The sequence below is a fragment of the Lactuca virosa genome, chromosome 8 (genome assembly GCF_052849685.1).
Source record: "Lactuca virosa cultivar CGN04683 chromosome 8, Lactuca_virosa_CGN04683_v6, whole genome shotgun sequence".
In the NCBI taxonomy this organism is placed as follows: Eukaryota; Viridiplantae; Streptophyta; class Magnoliopsida; order Asterales; family Asteraceae; genus Lactuca; species Lactuca virosa.
The window spans coordinates 259,954,452-259,970,819 of record NC_136433.1 but is presented as its reverse complement, the minus strand read 5'-3'; the positions used below and the strand labels follow the sequence as shown (position 1 = coordinate 259,970,819).

At 32.6% G+C, this 16,368-nt stretch overlaps 3 protein-coding genes and 1 long non-coding RNA gene across 4 annotated transcripts in view; all 4 read left to right on the top strand.

Annotated features, from left to right (window-relative positions):
- The window catches only part of LOC145131476 (succinate dehydrogenase assembly factor 2, mitochondrial-like), a 47,676-nt gene extending 47,107 nt beyond the window's left edge, over window positions 1-569 (top strand). The window contains exons 4-6 of the mRNA XM_079066155.1: window positions 25-154; window positions 243-311; window positions 423-569. Of these exons, the coding sequence (XP_078922281.1) occupies window positions 25-154; window positions 243-311; window positions 423-569 (346 nt within the window). The remainder of the gene's footprint in view (window positions 1-24; window positions 155-242; window positions 312-422) is intronic.
- A 1,939-nt stretch (window positions 570-2,508) lies between these two features.
- Window positions 2,509-3,603, top strand: LOC145131474 (protein FAR1-RELATED SEQUENCE 5-like). Its single transcript, XM_079066154.1, has one exon. It carries the CDS (start codon window positions 2,509-2,511, stop codon window positions 3,601-3,603), a length of 1,095 nt encoding a protein of 364 aa, XP_078922280.1.
- Window positions 3,604-3,687: 84 nt separating this feature from the next.
- On the top strand, window positions 3,688-4,874 carry LOC145131473 (protein FAR1-RELATED SEQUENCE 5-like). Its single transcript, XM_079066153.1, has 3 exons — window positions 3,688-4,567; window positions 4,730-4,761; window positions 4,845-4,874. Exons 1-3 carry the CDS (start codon window positions 3,688-3,690, stop codon window positions 4,872-4,874), a joined length of 942 nt encoding a protein of 313 aa, XP_078922279.1.
- Window positions 4,875-7,458: 2,584 nt separating this feature from the next.
- Window positions 7,459-8,581, top strand: LOC145133214 (uncharacterized). The gene is made up of 3 exons (XR_013718477.1): window positions 7,459-7,829; window positions 7,947-8,035; window positions 8,287-8,581. It is a non-coding gene; the product is annotated as an uncharacterized LOC145133214 (long non-coding RNA).
- Window positions 8,582-16,368: the final 7,787 nt, after the last annotated feature.

Sequence of the window (16,368 nt, the reverse complement as noted above, 5' to 3'; positions counted from 1 at the left end):
TGTGACTTTTGTTGTAAATTGGAGTATGTTGTTGTATAGAAGCAAACAAAGGGGTTTTCTGGAGCTGGACTTAGTTCTAGGAAGTTGGGTGGAGAATCACATTGGATCTTTAGATGTAAAGGGGATCAAATCGCTTATTACTGTCCTCGACCTGGTAAATTCCACTAATATTATTGCTAATAATTACCAGTAACAGATTACACCTAGGGTTAACATCCATCTTACTTACTTTTGAATTGCAGGAAAATCCAGATATGTGGAAATGGCTTACTGGACAGGAGCAACCTCCTAAAGCAATCGAGACGAATCCTGTGAGTTAAACTTTACTAAAAAACCTGAATTCATGTACTAGTTTGTTTCTTATGTATGTATTGTGTAGAGTGGGCTGATTTGGGGAAGTTGTTTTTGGTAATAAATAATAGGTATTCAATGAGGTGCGTAGCAAGGTAATGAACAACCTGGAGAACTATGCATCTAAACAGACAAGGGCTACACCTGGGCAACCATGGGTGAGAGGATGGGATGATTTCAAGAAAGGTCGTGATAGCCTTGATGTTGGGAATCAGTAGTGTTCTTCTATAACTCAATTGCTGCTGCTTAGTAAGTTTACTTATGTTAAAAAAAATTATTAAGAATAAAGGTGTTATGACATAATGATGATGGTGGTGATCTTCTAATCTATAGTGGACTTCATCTTTTATCAGAAAAGATGAACATATTCTATCAGAAAAGAATGGTATTTCTTCGTTTATAGCATTCTATCAGAAAAGAATGTTTTTTTTATGATAATCATGAACATATTCTGTTAGAATTCCCCGAATTAATATAATTATTGGTAAATGAATTCCAATTCTATCAGAATGGAATCACAAATTCCAATTATGTTGGAATGGAGTATGGATATTTTCTCACTAATGTATTAATTGTATTTGTTTCTACAGAAGCTGATGCTTGAAGAACGGACCACGAAATTTGAACGACGCCTCTTAACAACATTATTCTTTTAGAATGTATTAGTGTTTTTTTGTTAGATTTTGATGTTTTTTTTTTCAGATTTGAAAGTTTTTTTAGTTTTATTCTTTAAAAATAAATGTAATTCTTAGCAATTGTTACATGTATTCTATAAGAATTAATGTAATTTTTGTTTTAATTCTTCAATTGATGGTTCGAGAATTTTGTTATTCTACAAGAAATTTTTAAAGTCATGATCAAGAAATATGTTCAAGAATATTTTTATTATTTTATGGTTCAAGAATATTTTTATTTTTGAACATACTCAAACATATTCTGTCAGAATGTCCGAACTAAAAACCTTATAATTTGTAAAATCGGATTTTTAAAATTAATAGAATCTTTGACCCCTTAAAATATGCAAATTTCTTTTATTAAATCTATGTTAACCGACTAAAATACCCTTCTAGTTAAATTAGATGATATTTTTCAATTATATTTAATTAAATAATATGTATTAATCACTTTCTTAAAATAAGTAAAATGATTGACTCACATTTATGCATACAATAACACAATAATTACTTTGAATAGAATAACCTAAGCCTATATATATATATATATATATATATATATATATATATATATATATATATATATATATGTATATATATATATATATATATATATATATATATATATATATATATATATATATATATATATATATGGGAAAAGGGAATATACATTATAGCCCTACCTAAGCTTATATACATAACCAATTAAACTGTGTCGTTTTGGGCTAATTACAACACACGATTGTTTTTCTTTTCCATCATCGTAATATTCTAAAATTGTTTGTTTCCGCTATTTTCGGTATTGGAGGATTTCTTACTTCCAGAAATCGATCATGTAGGTTAATTGAAAAAAAAATTCATCGTATTTGCAATTGGAATTGGCATGTTTGAAATCGCACAACAACATACAAAGGGTAGAAATTGGCATCCGTTCATGTTGTTTCCCACTCACTGCACTATCAATTTGTAATTGAAATTGCCCATTGATTACCGAATTTTGCTGCTAGTAGAATTTGTAGAGCGATTTTTGTATGGTTCTCGATTTTTGTTGACTGGTTGTTCATTCTCATTTGTTGCTGCTCAAATTTTCTACACCATATTCAACTCGTTACCTGCTGCTTACTGATTTCTGAAAAAAGGTAAATTTTTTTTGTAAAATTTCATGATACATCTTGAATTATTTTTTCTAAATGTTGGTGAATGATGAAAAAAGAATTATGAACTTTGCTTGCATCCGTTCATGTTGTTTCCCACTTACTGTGCTATCAATTTGTAATTGAAATTGCCAATAAATTACCGAACTTGGCCTCTATTTCGTTCTATTCACTATGCTATTTTATTTTATATTAATTATTGATTTTGTCATTGTTGCTGGTTATTTATTTTTTCTAATAAGCAAACTATCATTTTGTAAATATCTTAGTTGGTAAATGATATTTTCTAATTCTTGATTATTGTTGGATGTAATGTATAGTGAATGATGTCTGAAACCGAAGCAGATGGGAATATCGAAGCACATACAACTGAAGATGTTGATGCAAATGATTTGTTAGAAGCAACATATGAAACTGAAGAAATAAAAGATGCAAATGTTGAATGTGAGGAAGATGGACTGAACAATGAAAGTATTTTAGGAAAGGTTTTCGATACAACCGATGATGCATATAACTTTTATAATGATTATGCATTTGTACATGGATTTGGTATACGTATTCATACCACATGCAAAAATAAGGGAACAAATGAACCTTATCGAAAGACACTTGTATGCGACAAAGAAGGTTTTAAACGGGAGGATGGTAATACTTTATTTGGAAATGAGAAAAAACGTCGTAGAGAAGTTAGAATCGGATGCAAAGCAATGTTTCGAATTTCAAAAAAGAAAGATGGGAAATGGTTTGTGGACTTGTTTGATGACACACACAATCACGAATTAAGCATGACACCAACAAAAGTGATGAAGCATCGGTCTCATGTGAAGTTCCACCGTACAATGGAATGTAAATCTCTCATGGTGGAACTTAATCAAGCAGGGTTGAAACCTTCTCAAATTAAAAAGGCTATTAATGCAATGAAAACCTCAAATGAAGTTGATGTTACTTCAAAACAATGTGTTGATGTATTATCTGAGCAACGAAAACACAACAAAGGAAGGGAGTTTTATGGACTAATAAAACATTTACAAGATAAAGCATTAGTGGATAATGATCAGTATTATGTTGTGGATTTGTGCAGTGATGGTTGTCCTAGAAATATTTTTTGGGCTGATGGAAGATCAAGAGACGATTTTACTAAATTTGGAGATGTTGTTGTGTTTGATGTCACTTATATGACAAACAAATTCAAGATGCCTTTTGCTCCATTTACTGGGGTGAACCATCATGGACAGTCTGTACTTTTTGGTGGAACGTTGCTAGAAAACGAAAAGGAAGAAACTTTTGTATGGTTGTTTGAGCATTTCCTAAAATGTATGTTTAGCAAATATCCGAAGGCTATTATTACTGATCAGGACAAAGCTATGGGTAATGCAATAAAAAAAGTGTTTCCAAACGCCCGACATCGCTTTTGTGCGTGACATATAAAAAAGCATGAATTGGAACACCTTCGACCGTACATTGCCCGCTACAGTGATTTTCAAGAATCATATAGAGAATGAGTAATGAGTGCCACAACTGAAGAATTTGAAACTAGGTGGGAAGTTATGCGTGATAAGTATAAACTCGAAAGCAATTTTTGGATAACTGAGATGTATAACCAACGAATACATTGGGCTAAAGCCTTCTTAAAGGATATTTTCTTGGCCGGTATGTCAACAAGTGGACGCAGTGAGAGTATTAATTCATTTTTTGATGATTTTGTTAACTCAAGTACCATGTTGAATGATTTTTTAGTACAATATGACAAAGCAGTTGCTTCACGAAGGGCCGCCGAAGAAGATGAAGATTTCAAGACTATGAACTCGAGGCCGGTTCTTTCCTCTATACATCCAATTGAAGCAAAAGCAGGTGAGTGTTATACTAGAAAGGTATTTGAGATTTTCAAAAAAGAATGGATGGAAGCTACTAGCAATTTAACACATGAGACTATAAGCAAAAGTACAGAAGAAATCAAGTATCGAGTTGGACAATTGGACATTGACAAAAAATATTGGCGGATTGTTACCTTTTGTTTGTCAAATAAGATACATGTCACATGTTCTTGTGCTAAGTATGAGACGTGTGGGATTTTATGCAAACATAGCTTATACGTGATGAAGAAAAGGCATGTTGATACACTTCCGAGTCATTACATTTTATCTCGGTGGACCCTTAATGCTAGGTACAAGATGGGTAAGCGTAGCATCAGACTCGAAGAAATGAATAACGGAAACGGGGTTAGTGCTTACACTTTATGGTGTGTTCGTTCAAATTTTAATAAAGTAATTGAACAAGTAAAAGACTCCCCTTCAGAAATAGAAAATGTCAATAACGTATTGATAAAGCTCTTACAAGATCAAGCAATACGGAAAAAACCTTTACCAGTTGAGAACGTATCTCAAGGTTCTTGTGTGAGAATGTCACAAGTCGATATGACGCCTCAGTTATTTGTCCGAGATCCTTTTGCTCCAACTAACACGAAAGGGTGTCCTAAAATTGCTAGTAGAATTAAGTCTTCTCTAGAAGTGCCAAAAAAACGAACATGCTCTTATTGTCAATGATTAGGTCATTATGCTACTAGTTGCTCTAAAAGAAAGGTACATATAGTAGTAACTTACTTTGTCATGATTTTGCAGTTCTTATATTTATATAATAATCTATTTATATTTTCATGTATCAGGTAGATGAATCGTTGCAAGAGAAACAATGATGGGATATGTAGTTGCTATGATTTTGTTTGATTCTCCTCTTTTTTCTAGCTTAGGTTAATTGTCCTTTTTTTTCTAGTTTTAAATAATTGTATTTTTTCCAGTTTTGGACATAAATCGTGTACGTTGCTGTTTTGGAATGAAAATTTTGAATGGTTACTTCTATTATGTGTAAAAAATGCAAGTGCGATGTAATTATGTGTAAAAATGAAAGTAGGGGGTATTATGTGTAACAAACGGAAGTACGGGGGTATTATGTGTAAAAACTGAAAGTATGATGTGATTATGTATAGAAAACAAAAGTATGGGGGTATTATGTGTAAAAAATGAAAGTACGATACTATTATGTGTAGAAAACGAAAGTATGGGGGTATTACGTGTAAAAAATGAAATTACGATGCAATTATGTGTAAAAAATAAAAGTGCGTGGATATTATGTGTAAAAACTGAAAGTACGATGTTATAATGTGTAAAAAAAGGAAGTACGGGGGTATTATGTGTAAAAAATGAAACTACGCGGATGTTATGTGTAAAAACTGAAAGTACGATGCTATTATGTGTATAAAATGAAATGACAATGCTATTGTTGAAAGTATTATTATGTTAATAAGAAGATTGGTTCAAGTACATATTACAAACTGAAACAAAAAATGCCAAAAATATGACAATACCATATATAAAGTTACTAAATTCTTACAACTAATGACAATAAACTTCTAAATCTACCAAACAAGAGTGATGAACATTAGACCCAATGATGACTGTTTTCCCTTTTTACCCTTCCTGCCTCGAGTTTCATAGTAGTCCCCAAATTACCCCTGTTGCCCCTCTTGCTCACTGGTAAGGACTGTTTTCCCTTTTTACCCTTCCTCTTGAACCGATAGATTATCTGCCACAACGATGACATGCAAAAAAAAAAATCAATGAGGTTTTGAGAAAATTGGAACCTTCATATGTAAATTACTGGAGCAACTTATATCCACATGGAAGCCATTCATTAAGACCAACAATATAGCTAAATGTTAGCAATAAAATCTTTGTATGATAATTCCTTAAAATACAATAATCATGGTAAAATGTCCAACTCGTCTTTTACTAAAATGTCCAACTTCTTTGCCTCTTCAAATAGCTTTCTCCTTGCATCTGGATTTCTATCCATCTGATATGTATCAGTAAAAATCTTCAAAAGACATGAATGCCCTTACAAGTGTTTTTTGATAAAGAAAATGATTACATACCGGAGCTAGACAAGGATTGCAATATGTCATGACTTTAATATATTTGCACTAAGATCCTTCATAAGTTGTTTCCACCCTTGATACAATGTGTCATCCACTTCCTAATTCCACCATAATTGTGATCCAATTACTGTCTTTCTCTATCCTACCCAATCCTACACAATGCCAAAATGTATTAGCATCATAAAAAAGAGTAAAAGGAAATGAAGAGGCTGAAAGACTACCTGCAACAGGAATGCTGGTATTGATAAATTGAAAGAATTCTCACTTTCCTTAACTGAAATAGAGAAAGCCCATGTTTTCTAAAGGGAGAATTGACACACAAATAGAAAAATTTGTATCAATTGTCGCAGCTTATAATTGGTGACTTCAATCGATGAAGGTAATTGACCCTTGAAATTTCAATTGACGATTACAGATTTCAACTGATACCAGATCGATGCAAATAGAACAAGAATCAAAGGGAAAAATCAGAAAGCTTCACAATTGAAACATTCCCCAACCATCTGTAGTCCTCTTTCGCCAAAATTATTACAATTTCGTCAATTCAGGTCATCTCGTCGTTACTGACCTGGTGGATCGAAACCACAAATCAGAAAAAAAAAAAAAAAAAAATTAGGTTAGGAAGGAAGTTTGTTAATTGAGGTTTATGTTAAATTGACAATCAATGAAATTTCACAAATTAGAAAAAGGCACCTTTTCCGGCGACTTCCGACTGAGCGTCGTCGTTTCCCTCTCTAGTGGTCAGCGTTGCCGCCATCGGCGACAACCCTCCGCCATCGGCGACCACACAACAACACAGTGGGATTAAGAACCCATGTACGCTCGGTTTATCCCCTGTGCATCTATTTTTCTTTCAACCAAATGACTTCAAATTGTGTTTCCTACTTCGAATTCGCTCCCATATCCTCGTCTCAGCTCCTCCCTCGTCACTTCTGATTTTTATGACCGCACACACCAGAACATGGTGTTTGTTTTGTTTTTTCCCCTAAATTTGGGTTTTTAATTACAAAGCAGACCGATGTCGTTTATAAGGTTTTGTAGGCAAACTTATATAGGGCTGTAATGTATATTCCCTATCCCCTATATATATATATATATATATATATATATATATATATATATATATATATATATATATATATATATATATATATATGATGGATTATTGTAAAAAAAGATATTGGTGTAAACAATAAAGAAAGAGCAAAGGAAAAAAAAAGATGAGGCTATAAAATGTCAATACCTCAAAAGAAAAAGAGATAGGGTTATAAAATGTCAATTCTTTATTTTGGTATAATTGCTTTTTGAAAAATTTGGCAAACTAAACAGAATTAAAATCTGCTATATATCTTAACAAAGGTATACTTGTAATTGGGGTAATTTTAGTGGCTTAATCAAATTCTTCAATGGAAGAATCAGCCCTTTATGCCATGACGGGGCTACCCTCAGTCCCTCACCTCAAAAAAAGAAAAAGGAGGAACGATCTGATGGGTAGAACCTTTGGTCCTTTAAACTTATATGCCACACTCATTCACTCCCCATCCTTCATCAGTAATCCCCTTTGTTTTCTGTTGATTTTGAACGAGGATGGCATACGATGTTGTTTGGCCCGGTACAGCTGACGTCATCGTGGTGTAGGTCAAATGAGTCGCCGGAGTCCAGGCCAGCTATCAACGTCGCCGGAGTTTCGGGATGCTAACGATTTCGTCGAGTCAGGTACAGTGACGTGCCGATGGTTGGTTTATCGACAGATATTTAACATTTTAGGGGTTTTTGATTTTGGATCGATTGTCGATTAATGTCTGTTATTTTCTTTCTGGAAAATCAATGTAGTGCCTGCTTCTTAATCTTGTGCTCTATGATTACCACTATCACTGTCTCCGGCAACAACATCTAACTTCATGTCAGATTCGTTGATTCAGGTTCTCCCCTTCTCCCTTACCTCTCCAAATTTCTTTTCAACCAAAACAATTAAGTTTTACTTTTTAAAAACTAAAAACATATATTATTATTATTATTATTATTATTATTATTTTATGGTGTTGGATTTTCATTGCCCACCAAGTGTTTGATCATTTGCTTCAGTGAGTTTTGCAATATTGACCATTTCTTTTTAATGGGGATAACACTGCCTCTTGATCTCGTTTACCTTGATTTTTATTTTATGAAACAGAGGTTGGTTAGTCAAAGACAAAAGTTTTCTTTATTCAATACATTTGGTTTTCTTGCACCAGAGGCTGTGGAGCTCCTCAATAGAGTCCAACGGGTCATGCATTTTAATGTCAAATCTCCTAGATCCACAAATATTGTTTTCAAAAGAATTGGTTTTGCCATCCAGAAAGGGCTAGCGGCGCAGCTTGTTGCCTGTTTGCCTTCAATCGATATGTATTGAACTTTTATTATCAAAAAAAGAAAACTTTGTTGCATAGATGTATATTTAACCCTCTTAAGAGGAGCTTTTAGATTGAGCTTAATAGTTATCCCCTTTTCTTAAAGCTTGCATTGCAACTTTGATGTTCAATAGAAAGTATTTTACATAAACTGAATGTACAATATACCCTTGGGTGATAAAACAAAGGAATCTTGTGAACCAAAAACAATTGACGTCCACAATTACAATGCCCACTTTAAGTTTAATCCAAATCAAATAATGCAAAAATCATCGTCAACTTCCACGTCCTCTTCATAAAGAAGAAGAAAAAGAAGTAAAAGTAAAAAAGAAAGCTGTTGAAAAAAAGCTGTAAAATTAATATTTTGGGAAGTTTGAGAGCTCACTTTCTTGAATAAAGAAGAAAAAGAAGGAAGATCACAGTAAAGGAAGCATATCGTTCTAGACTAGGTCAAAAAGTGTGAAAATTGATATTTTGGGAAGTTTTAGAACTCACTTTCTTGCAGAAGTAAAAGTAAAAAGAAAGCTGTTGAAAAACAGCTATAAAAAACTTAAAAACAAAAGCCCAGAAGACAAAATCTTCTTGAAGGCCTCTACATAAAACACACCACCTTCCTCCTCCTTCTCTCCGCCTCAAACATATGAGGTGTACGCCCTAAACCAGGCCCTAGAATCGCCGCCTCATACTCGTTTCATTCCCGAATCACCTTGAGACGCGCCTCGAGGCGTACACCGATTTTTTAAACAATGATCCGGTCTAGTCCCACGTACTAAATGCTACCTTAAAGAATTAACTAGCCAAATATTTTTGTTAATATATAATGAGAACTCTTTATTTATAATATAAGAAAAATAAATACATGGGAGTTATTTTACATATTAATTAGATAATGAAAAAATGGAAGTTGTATATTGATGTTTGGATAGCCAAAAGGGTCCGTACTCAAAACAAACATTTACCAAGAAGAAATGGCGCCCTTCTAACGAGGTGGTAAAAACAACGAAACAACAATTCAACGATCGTAAGAGATATCATGAAGTAGAAGATTGCAAGAGACATCAGGAACCATATCTTTGAAAATATGTAAAGCATCATCAGCCTGGCCAACATGAAACATGGTATCTCTATTATACAACTGTAAGTCACAATATCTGGTGGGCAACCATTTTCACTCGTTACTAAGTCATTGCCCTTTTTAATATCTTTTTTTCCACACAATCCTCTTATAAGAATAGTGTAGGTTGCAGTATTAGTTTCAAAGATTTTCACTTTTAACAGATGGTTTAGGACCATCTTCTTCTAGGAGTCTATTTTTTGATACTAAACCATGCATGTGGGCATTGTATCGTAACTGAACACATTTGGCTCAACATTTTTTTATGGCAAGTACAAGGAGTGAAAATCCATGATTAGTAAGTTTCATTTTGCAACAATTCAGTGATGCTTAATGTAAAGAAATTCCATTGAACCTCTTTTAAATTCATTTCTTTAAAAATGTTGAACGAAAGATAATGTTGATTCATTTTAGTTAACTAGTCAAGTAGCTTAGTAAACTGAACCACCGATGGCATTTGTCACATTTGTATCATTTTGTCGAACATCTTTCGGTCGTCAGTAATTTCTCCAATCATGCCAATTTTACATCGGCGACGCACACACAATCTCTTCCATGCCTCGTCTCAAGTCTCAACATTGGTGCAATAAACAATGCTTTTTGCTGTGGAACTAAACACAAAAAATATAAATAAAGTTAGCACAACTATATACAAAGTTTATTGTAAGTCACATCCTCTTATACCTTTGGTGTCACACTTTTGATTAATTGCTCCAAACATTCATCATATCCAACTCTTCATATGAAGAAATAAATTAGTTGAAACATAAGTACCAAATCTTTTATTTTCCATTTCTTCTAAAACCGAGTTTAGACTCTCATATTTGTTGTTGGTAAGTAATCCAAACACAAGAACGTTATAACTACTAACTTGATTAGAATCACGTCCTAGCTTGGGCATCTTGTGGATCAGATCTATTGCTTCCTCTACATGATGTAAATGACATAAATCACCAACGAAGGTAGTAAATGTTGTCACATTTGGTGTTATCCCTTTAAGAATTAGGCCTCCTAACGTACGTTTGACAATATTTAGCTTTCGAGTTTTTAGCGCCCCTTTTAGTAGAGTTGAGCCAATGATCCGCACCAGTCGAATGAAATATAGAAAGTACATTTCATTCGGATCCAATGTATTGGAGTATATAAATGTGTTCTCATTGAGATTTTCCTCTGACAACATTTCTTAGACTTTTGATGCAACCTTAGACCGCCCCCCTTAAAAAAACATTTAATCAAGATGCTATAAATGAGAAAATTGCTTTAAACATCACAGCTAAAAAAGCTAGTGGAACCATCAACCAATATGCTTTCAGAATGCTATTGTATATCCGCTGATTGGGGACACGATTCTTTTGTCTCGTGAGATGCATTACTTTTACCGCTTTCTGTGTAACATGGTTTAGCCGTAACCTTCGATTAAATTGCTATACATAATCACATGAGGATGGAGTTTCCCTCTCTCGTTCAAAAATACAATATTATTTTGAATACGCACATCAAGGAAGCTGCAAAAATGCTTGTGAAACTCGTTACTGCAAATCGAAGGTTACCGCTAAACCATGATACACAGAAAACAACAGAAGTAATGCATCTCATGACACAAAATTGCCTTGTCCCCGATTAATCGACGACATACAGTATCATTCTTAAAGCATATTGGTTGATGGTTGTCCTGACTTTTTTTTAACTGTGACGTTAAAAGTAATTGCCCCATCTATAGCACCTTGATTAAGTCTAAGGTTGCATTAAAAGTCTATGAAATATTGTCACAGGAAAAACTTAATGAGAACACATGTATATACTCCAATACATTGGATATGGATGAAAGACACTTTCTATATTTCATTCCACATGTGCGGATCATTGGCTCAACTCTAATAAAATAGATGTTTTCCACCGGTGCGGATCATTGGCTCAACTCTAATAAAATGAGAGCTTTCCACTCGAAAGCTAAATATTGTCAAACGTACGTTACGAGGCCTAATTTTTAAAGGGCTAACACAAAATGTGACAACATTTACTACCTTCGTTGGTGGTTTATGTCATTTACATCACGTAGAGGAAACAATGGATCTGATCCATAAGATGCCCAAGCTAGGATGTGATCCTAGTCAAGCTACTTATAGCGTTCTTGTGTTTGGACTACTTACCAACAACAGATTTGAGAGTCTAAACTTAGTTTTAGAAGAAATCGAACATAAAAGATTTTGTATTGATGTTTCAACTTATGTACTGTTAGTACTTTCATATGAAGTAAGAGTTGGAGGTGATGAACGTTTGCAACATTTAGTCAAAATTATGACACCAAAGATATAAGAGGATGTGACTTACAATAAATTTTATATGTAGTAGTTCTCACTTTATTATATTTTTTGTGTTTAGTTCCACAACGAAAATTAAGTGTGTGTAAGGACTGTTTATTGCACCAATGTTGATATGAAGGTAATTCAAGCTTTATCTTCATTTTGTTTGTAATATATGAATATTATATGTGACTTTTTGTGTGATTTTTATTTTTTTAAGCAGGTCATTGAGGATGATGTCAAACACTTTTTTGAATCTGATTGTGGAATGGTTTTTTAACTTTCCATATACAAAATTATGAAAACTTTGTTTCAATTTGAATTGTTAATAACATGTTATTTGTATTGCATTTCATAGGTGGTTTACAACCTAAACTTGCATCTAGACTTATTGTGATACTTCTCGTTGCACTTTTAGAGTTTGTGATGGTGAGTTTTCTAACCTTTTTTTTTCTTTTCTTCCAAGCATGACATATCAGTGGTTGATTATGAGGTTAGTAATTTTTCTTCTTGGTTTAAGAAGTGAAATAGGAATCGACCTTAGATATGAATTATGCCATTCATTTTTGAGAACCCTCGTGCTTTTGGGTACATTTTATACTTCTTTTAGTTTCTGTTTTGTCTCCACTCAAACTGTTTTTTTTTTCTTTCAAAAAGTGATGTTGGCATCCTGGTCTTAAGGTCCATGGGCTTAGGGCCGGTCCAAACATATATGGGGCCCGGGGCAAAAAGAAAAAAAGGGCCCCTCAAAGACAAATATAATAAAGATTAAAAAAAATATCATTTACTCTTCAATATAGACGTGTTTAATTAACGCTAACAAGCAAACTAAGTTGTTTATCTTTTGAGCTAATTTGAGTTTCAACCAACTTTAGGCCCTAAAAATCATTTAGGTAATAATTTTTTTTTATATATAAACTACATAGCCCATAAATTTTGGGCCCCCTGGAATCGTGGGCCCTGGGCGGTCGCCCGTGTTGCCCACCGTCTGGACCGGCCCTGCATGGGCTTTGGCTAGTCAACCTTGGTGTTTAAGTTCAAAAAGTAGTTGACTCTTGTTTTTTACCTTCACATCTAGCAGAATGGAAGTTGTATATTGCAAAAAGTTAATTGAACGTTTTTTAGTTTTAATAAAATATTTCAGGGCTAAACAACGTACTTTCAGTTAGTTCTTTATTATAGCATCCTACTTTTATTTATGTCCATTACAACATTGTACTTTCATTTATTTCTTTATTATGGATGCCATAAGGGTTAAATGCAAGAAGCAACAACATGCTTTCATTACTTTGTTTATTATGACATCCTACTATCAGTTCTTCCTATTACAAATTTATATTTTGAAAAACAACAATGTCATCCAAATGCAAAACAATTTTATTGTTATAATGGGTAGGTTTGGTTCTTCATGATGATTGGATATGCCTTTGAAGACCACTTTAACAAGCTATTCTAGCACTACCTTTTATCTTCCCAAGGTTATGTGTTTTATCACATTGTTATGTTATTTTGGCTGTGTGTGATATCTGGATTTATCTTTATATTATAGCCTCATACTTCCATTTCTTCCTCAAACGACCCAATTATAGCAATGTTGTCTATATACAAAACAAAAAAGAAAAGAATTGAAAGCAATGCTGCAATTGGGTTGTTCTTTCAAAGTATAATACCTTGAATAACAAATAAAAAATTGAAAGTATAAGCTCTTATACACAGATAAGTGAAAGTAGGTTGCTATTTCTTTATTTGGATATTGACCTCTAATAATGGTCTACTGGTGCCTTGAACAAAAGGCTTCCTACAATTTCTTCATTCAATGACTTATTAGGCTCCCTTTGTTACAGACATATGTCAATCAACATGGAATATGTCAAAGGGACAATTTTTTTTTACAGATTATTGTTATACCTAAAAAGGCGACTGACTCTTGACTTGTTTGTGTAAAAGACGTAAATACCCATGCTCATGCTCACGGGAAACCTTATCAGTTCTTTTTAAAAAGATAATAATCGTGTGTTTTGGATCTTTCAGGCCGAGAGTGCAACACGATATGGAAGCCTTCTTTTTAAGAAGATAATAATCGTGTGTTTTGGCTCATAGAATATGTTTGGAATAAATGAAATCTATCAAAATGAATCATAACGAGTCACCTGTTTGCTTTACAAGAATAGTAAAATCCTACAGAATTTGTTCTTTTAAAAAATTACTTTGTTCTTTTAAGGAAAAAAGAAGAATGGAATTGAATTCCTCCCACCCTACCCTTCGAATAAGTAAAATCCTATAAAATTTGAATTCCTTACATAGTGGAATAGAATCTTAAATTCCAGTTCCATCAAACATGCTCTTTAGGTTTGTTTGATTTTGATATGATATAATGGAAGTAGAACAAACATAGTAATGGAACGAGACATTGCCTTCCATTGTGTAATGTTTGGTTTACTCGAAGGCAAAGGAATGAAATGACTCAGTTAAAAAAATGTTGTGTGTTACGTGTTATGAGAAAACTAGATAAAACTAAATTGAAAAATAAAATACATAAATTTTAATTTCACAAAAAAAAAAAAAAAAAAAAAAAAAAAAAAAAAAAAAAAAAAAACTAAAGTTAAACAAAGGTATCTTGTCTAATATATTACCCATAAACATATTTAATTTTGTTTAAAATATATGTTAAATTTATTTCAAAGAGTTAAAAGAAATATATATTATTTAAAAACATTGTTTACAAAATCAAAAAAATAATAAATAAAGTTAAAAATTAATAACCATAAACTATAATAATAAATATTTTCAATTATTTTTAGAATATATATATATATATATATATATATATATATATATATATATATATATATATATATATATATATATATATATATATATGGCTTAGAGTCACCGGAAGTTCCAGATCTGAAGATGTAGAAGGTCAGATCTAGGGACATCGACGGAGGCGGCAATCTTGTAACAGATCTGATGTGACGGAGGTTGGGGGAAAGTTGTCGGATGTTACTAGCTGTGGTTGTATTTCACGAAGATCTGAGAAAAATGGAACAGAAGGCGATTGGCGTTGCTGATGGTGGTTTGGCGTCGTCAGCGGCGACGGTTCACCGCATCAGCGATGGAGGCAAGGCATCAACGGTTTGAGATCTCTAGAGACAGATGTAGGTGTTACTGATGGTGGTCGGAGGCTGTGACAATGCAATAAAAGTGGTAATGGAGGGGTCGTTGTTAGCGGTGAGGTCGTCGTCAACGTTGGTGGCACGGTGGTGTTCATCTAATGTGGTTGAAGGAGGTGAGAAGGTATATTTTTGTTTTTTGGAGAATAACGAGAGAAATGATGTTAGATCTACACTAATAGAATGTTTTTTCGTCCTTATTGTTTTTCCATTTATATAAAAAAAAAAAAAATCAAAATATTAGAAAAGATATATTTTTTTGGAGAATAATGAGAGAAATAATGTTAGATCTAAACTAATGAAATGCTTTCTCGTCATTATTGTTTTTCTATTTATATAAAAAAACAATCAAAAGATTAGAAAAGAGAAATAGAAAATGTAAAAATTAATGGTTCTTAGGGTTCTTAACCTTTAGGAGTTCTTATTTGAACTTTTCTATATATATATATATATATATATATATATATATATATATATATATATATATATATATATATATATATGTGTGCGCGCGCGCGGGTGAAATAGAGAACCATTATTAATCAATGAACCAAGGAACCAATCCAAAGCGTCGAAATTTAAAACGATCAACGGCAAAAGGAAGAGTTGTAGACTTTTACAATGGACGCACATGTACCGGATTATAACAAACCTCACTTCTTTTTTTTCGTTTAAAATTTTTTTAGGCCATGCTTTTTATCGAAAAAAAAAAACCGAATATACCGTTGTTCACGCTTTTTCATCCTCTTTCCATAGAGATCCATGATAATATATAAAAAACGAACTTTTTTTTTCTCGAAAAAAACCTACTTTTTCTTTGTTGAAAAGTTAAGGTCTGTTTTTTTTATAGAAAAAAATTAATAAATATATTAAAATTCATACTTTTTGGTACTTTTTAAACATAGATTCATATTCATGTTAAAAAAAAACATTATTTCAGTTCAGATTCACATTGTGAACATTCTCAGATTCACCGTGTGCATAATAATAAGTCAGATTCACAATGTGAATCTGAACTGATCGAACTTTTTCACATTGTAAATGTTAAAAATTGAAATATTTATAGTTTATATTCACAGTGTGAATGATTGAGTTTTTTTTAGTCGGTGTTGATGTTTATTAGTAAAGTACAAAAAATTAAATTTTTTTGGTATAATTAGTTTTTTTTTTGATAAAAATAAACTTAAATATGGAAAAACTAACAAAGTGAGTTTTTTTCGAAAAAAAAAAGTTCATTTTTTATATATTAACATAGATCTCTATGGAAAGAGGACG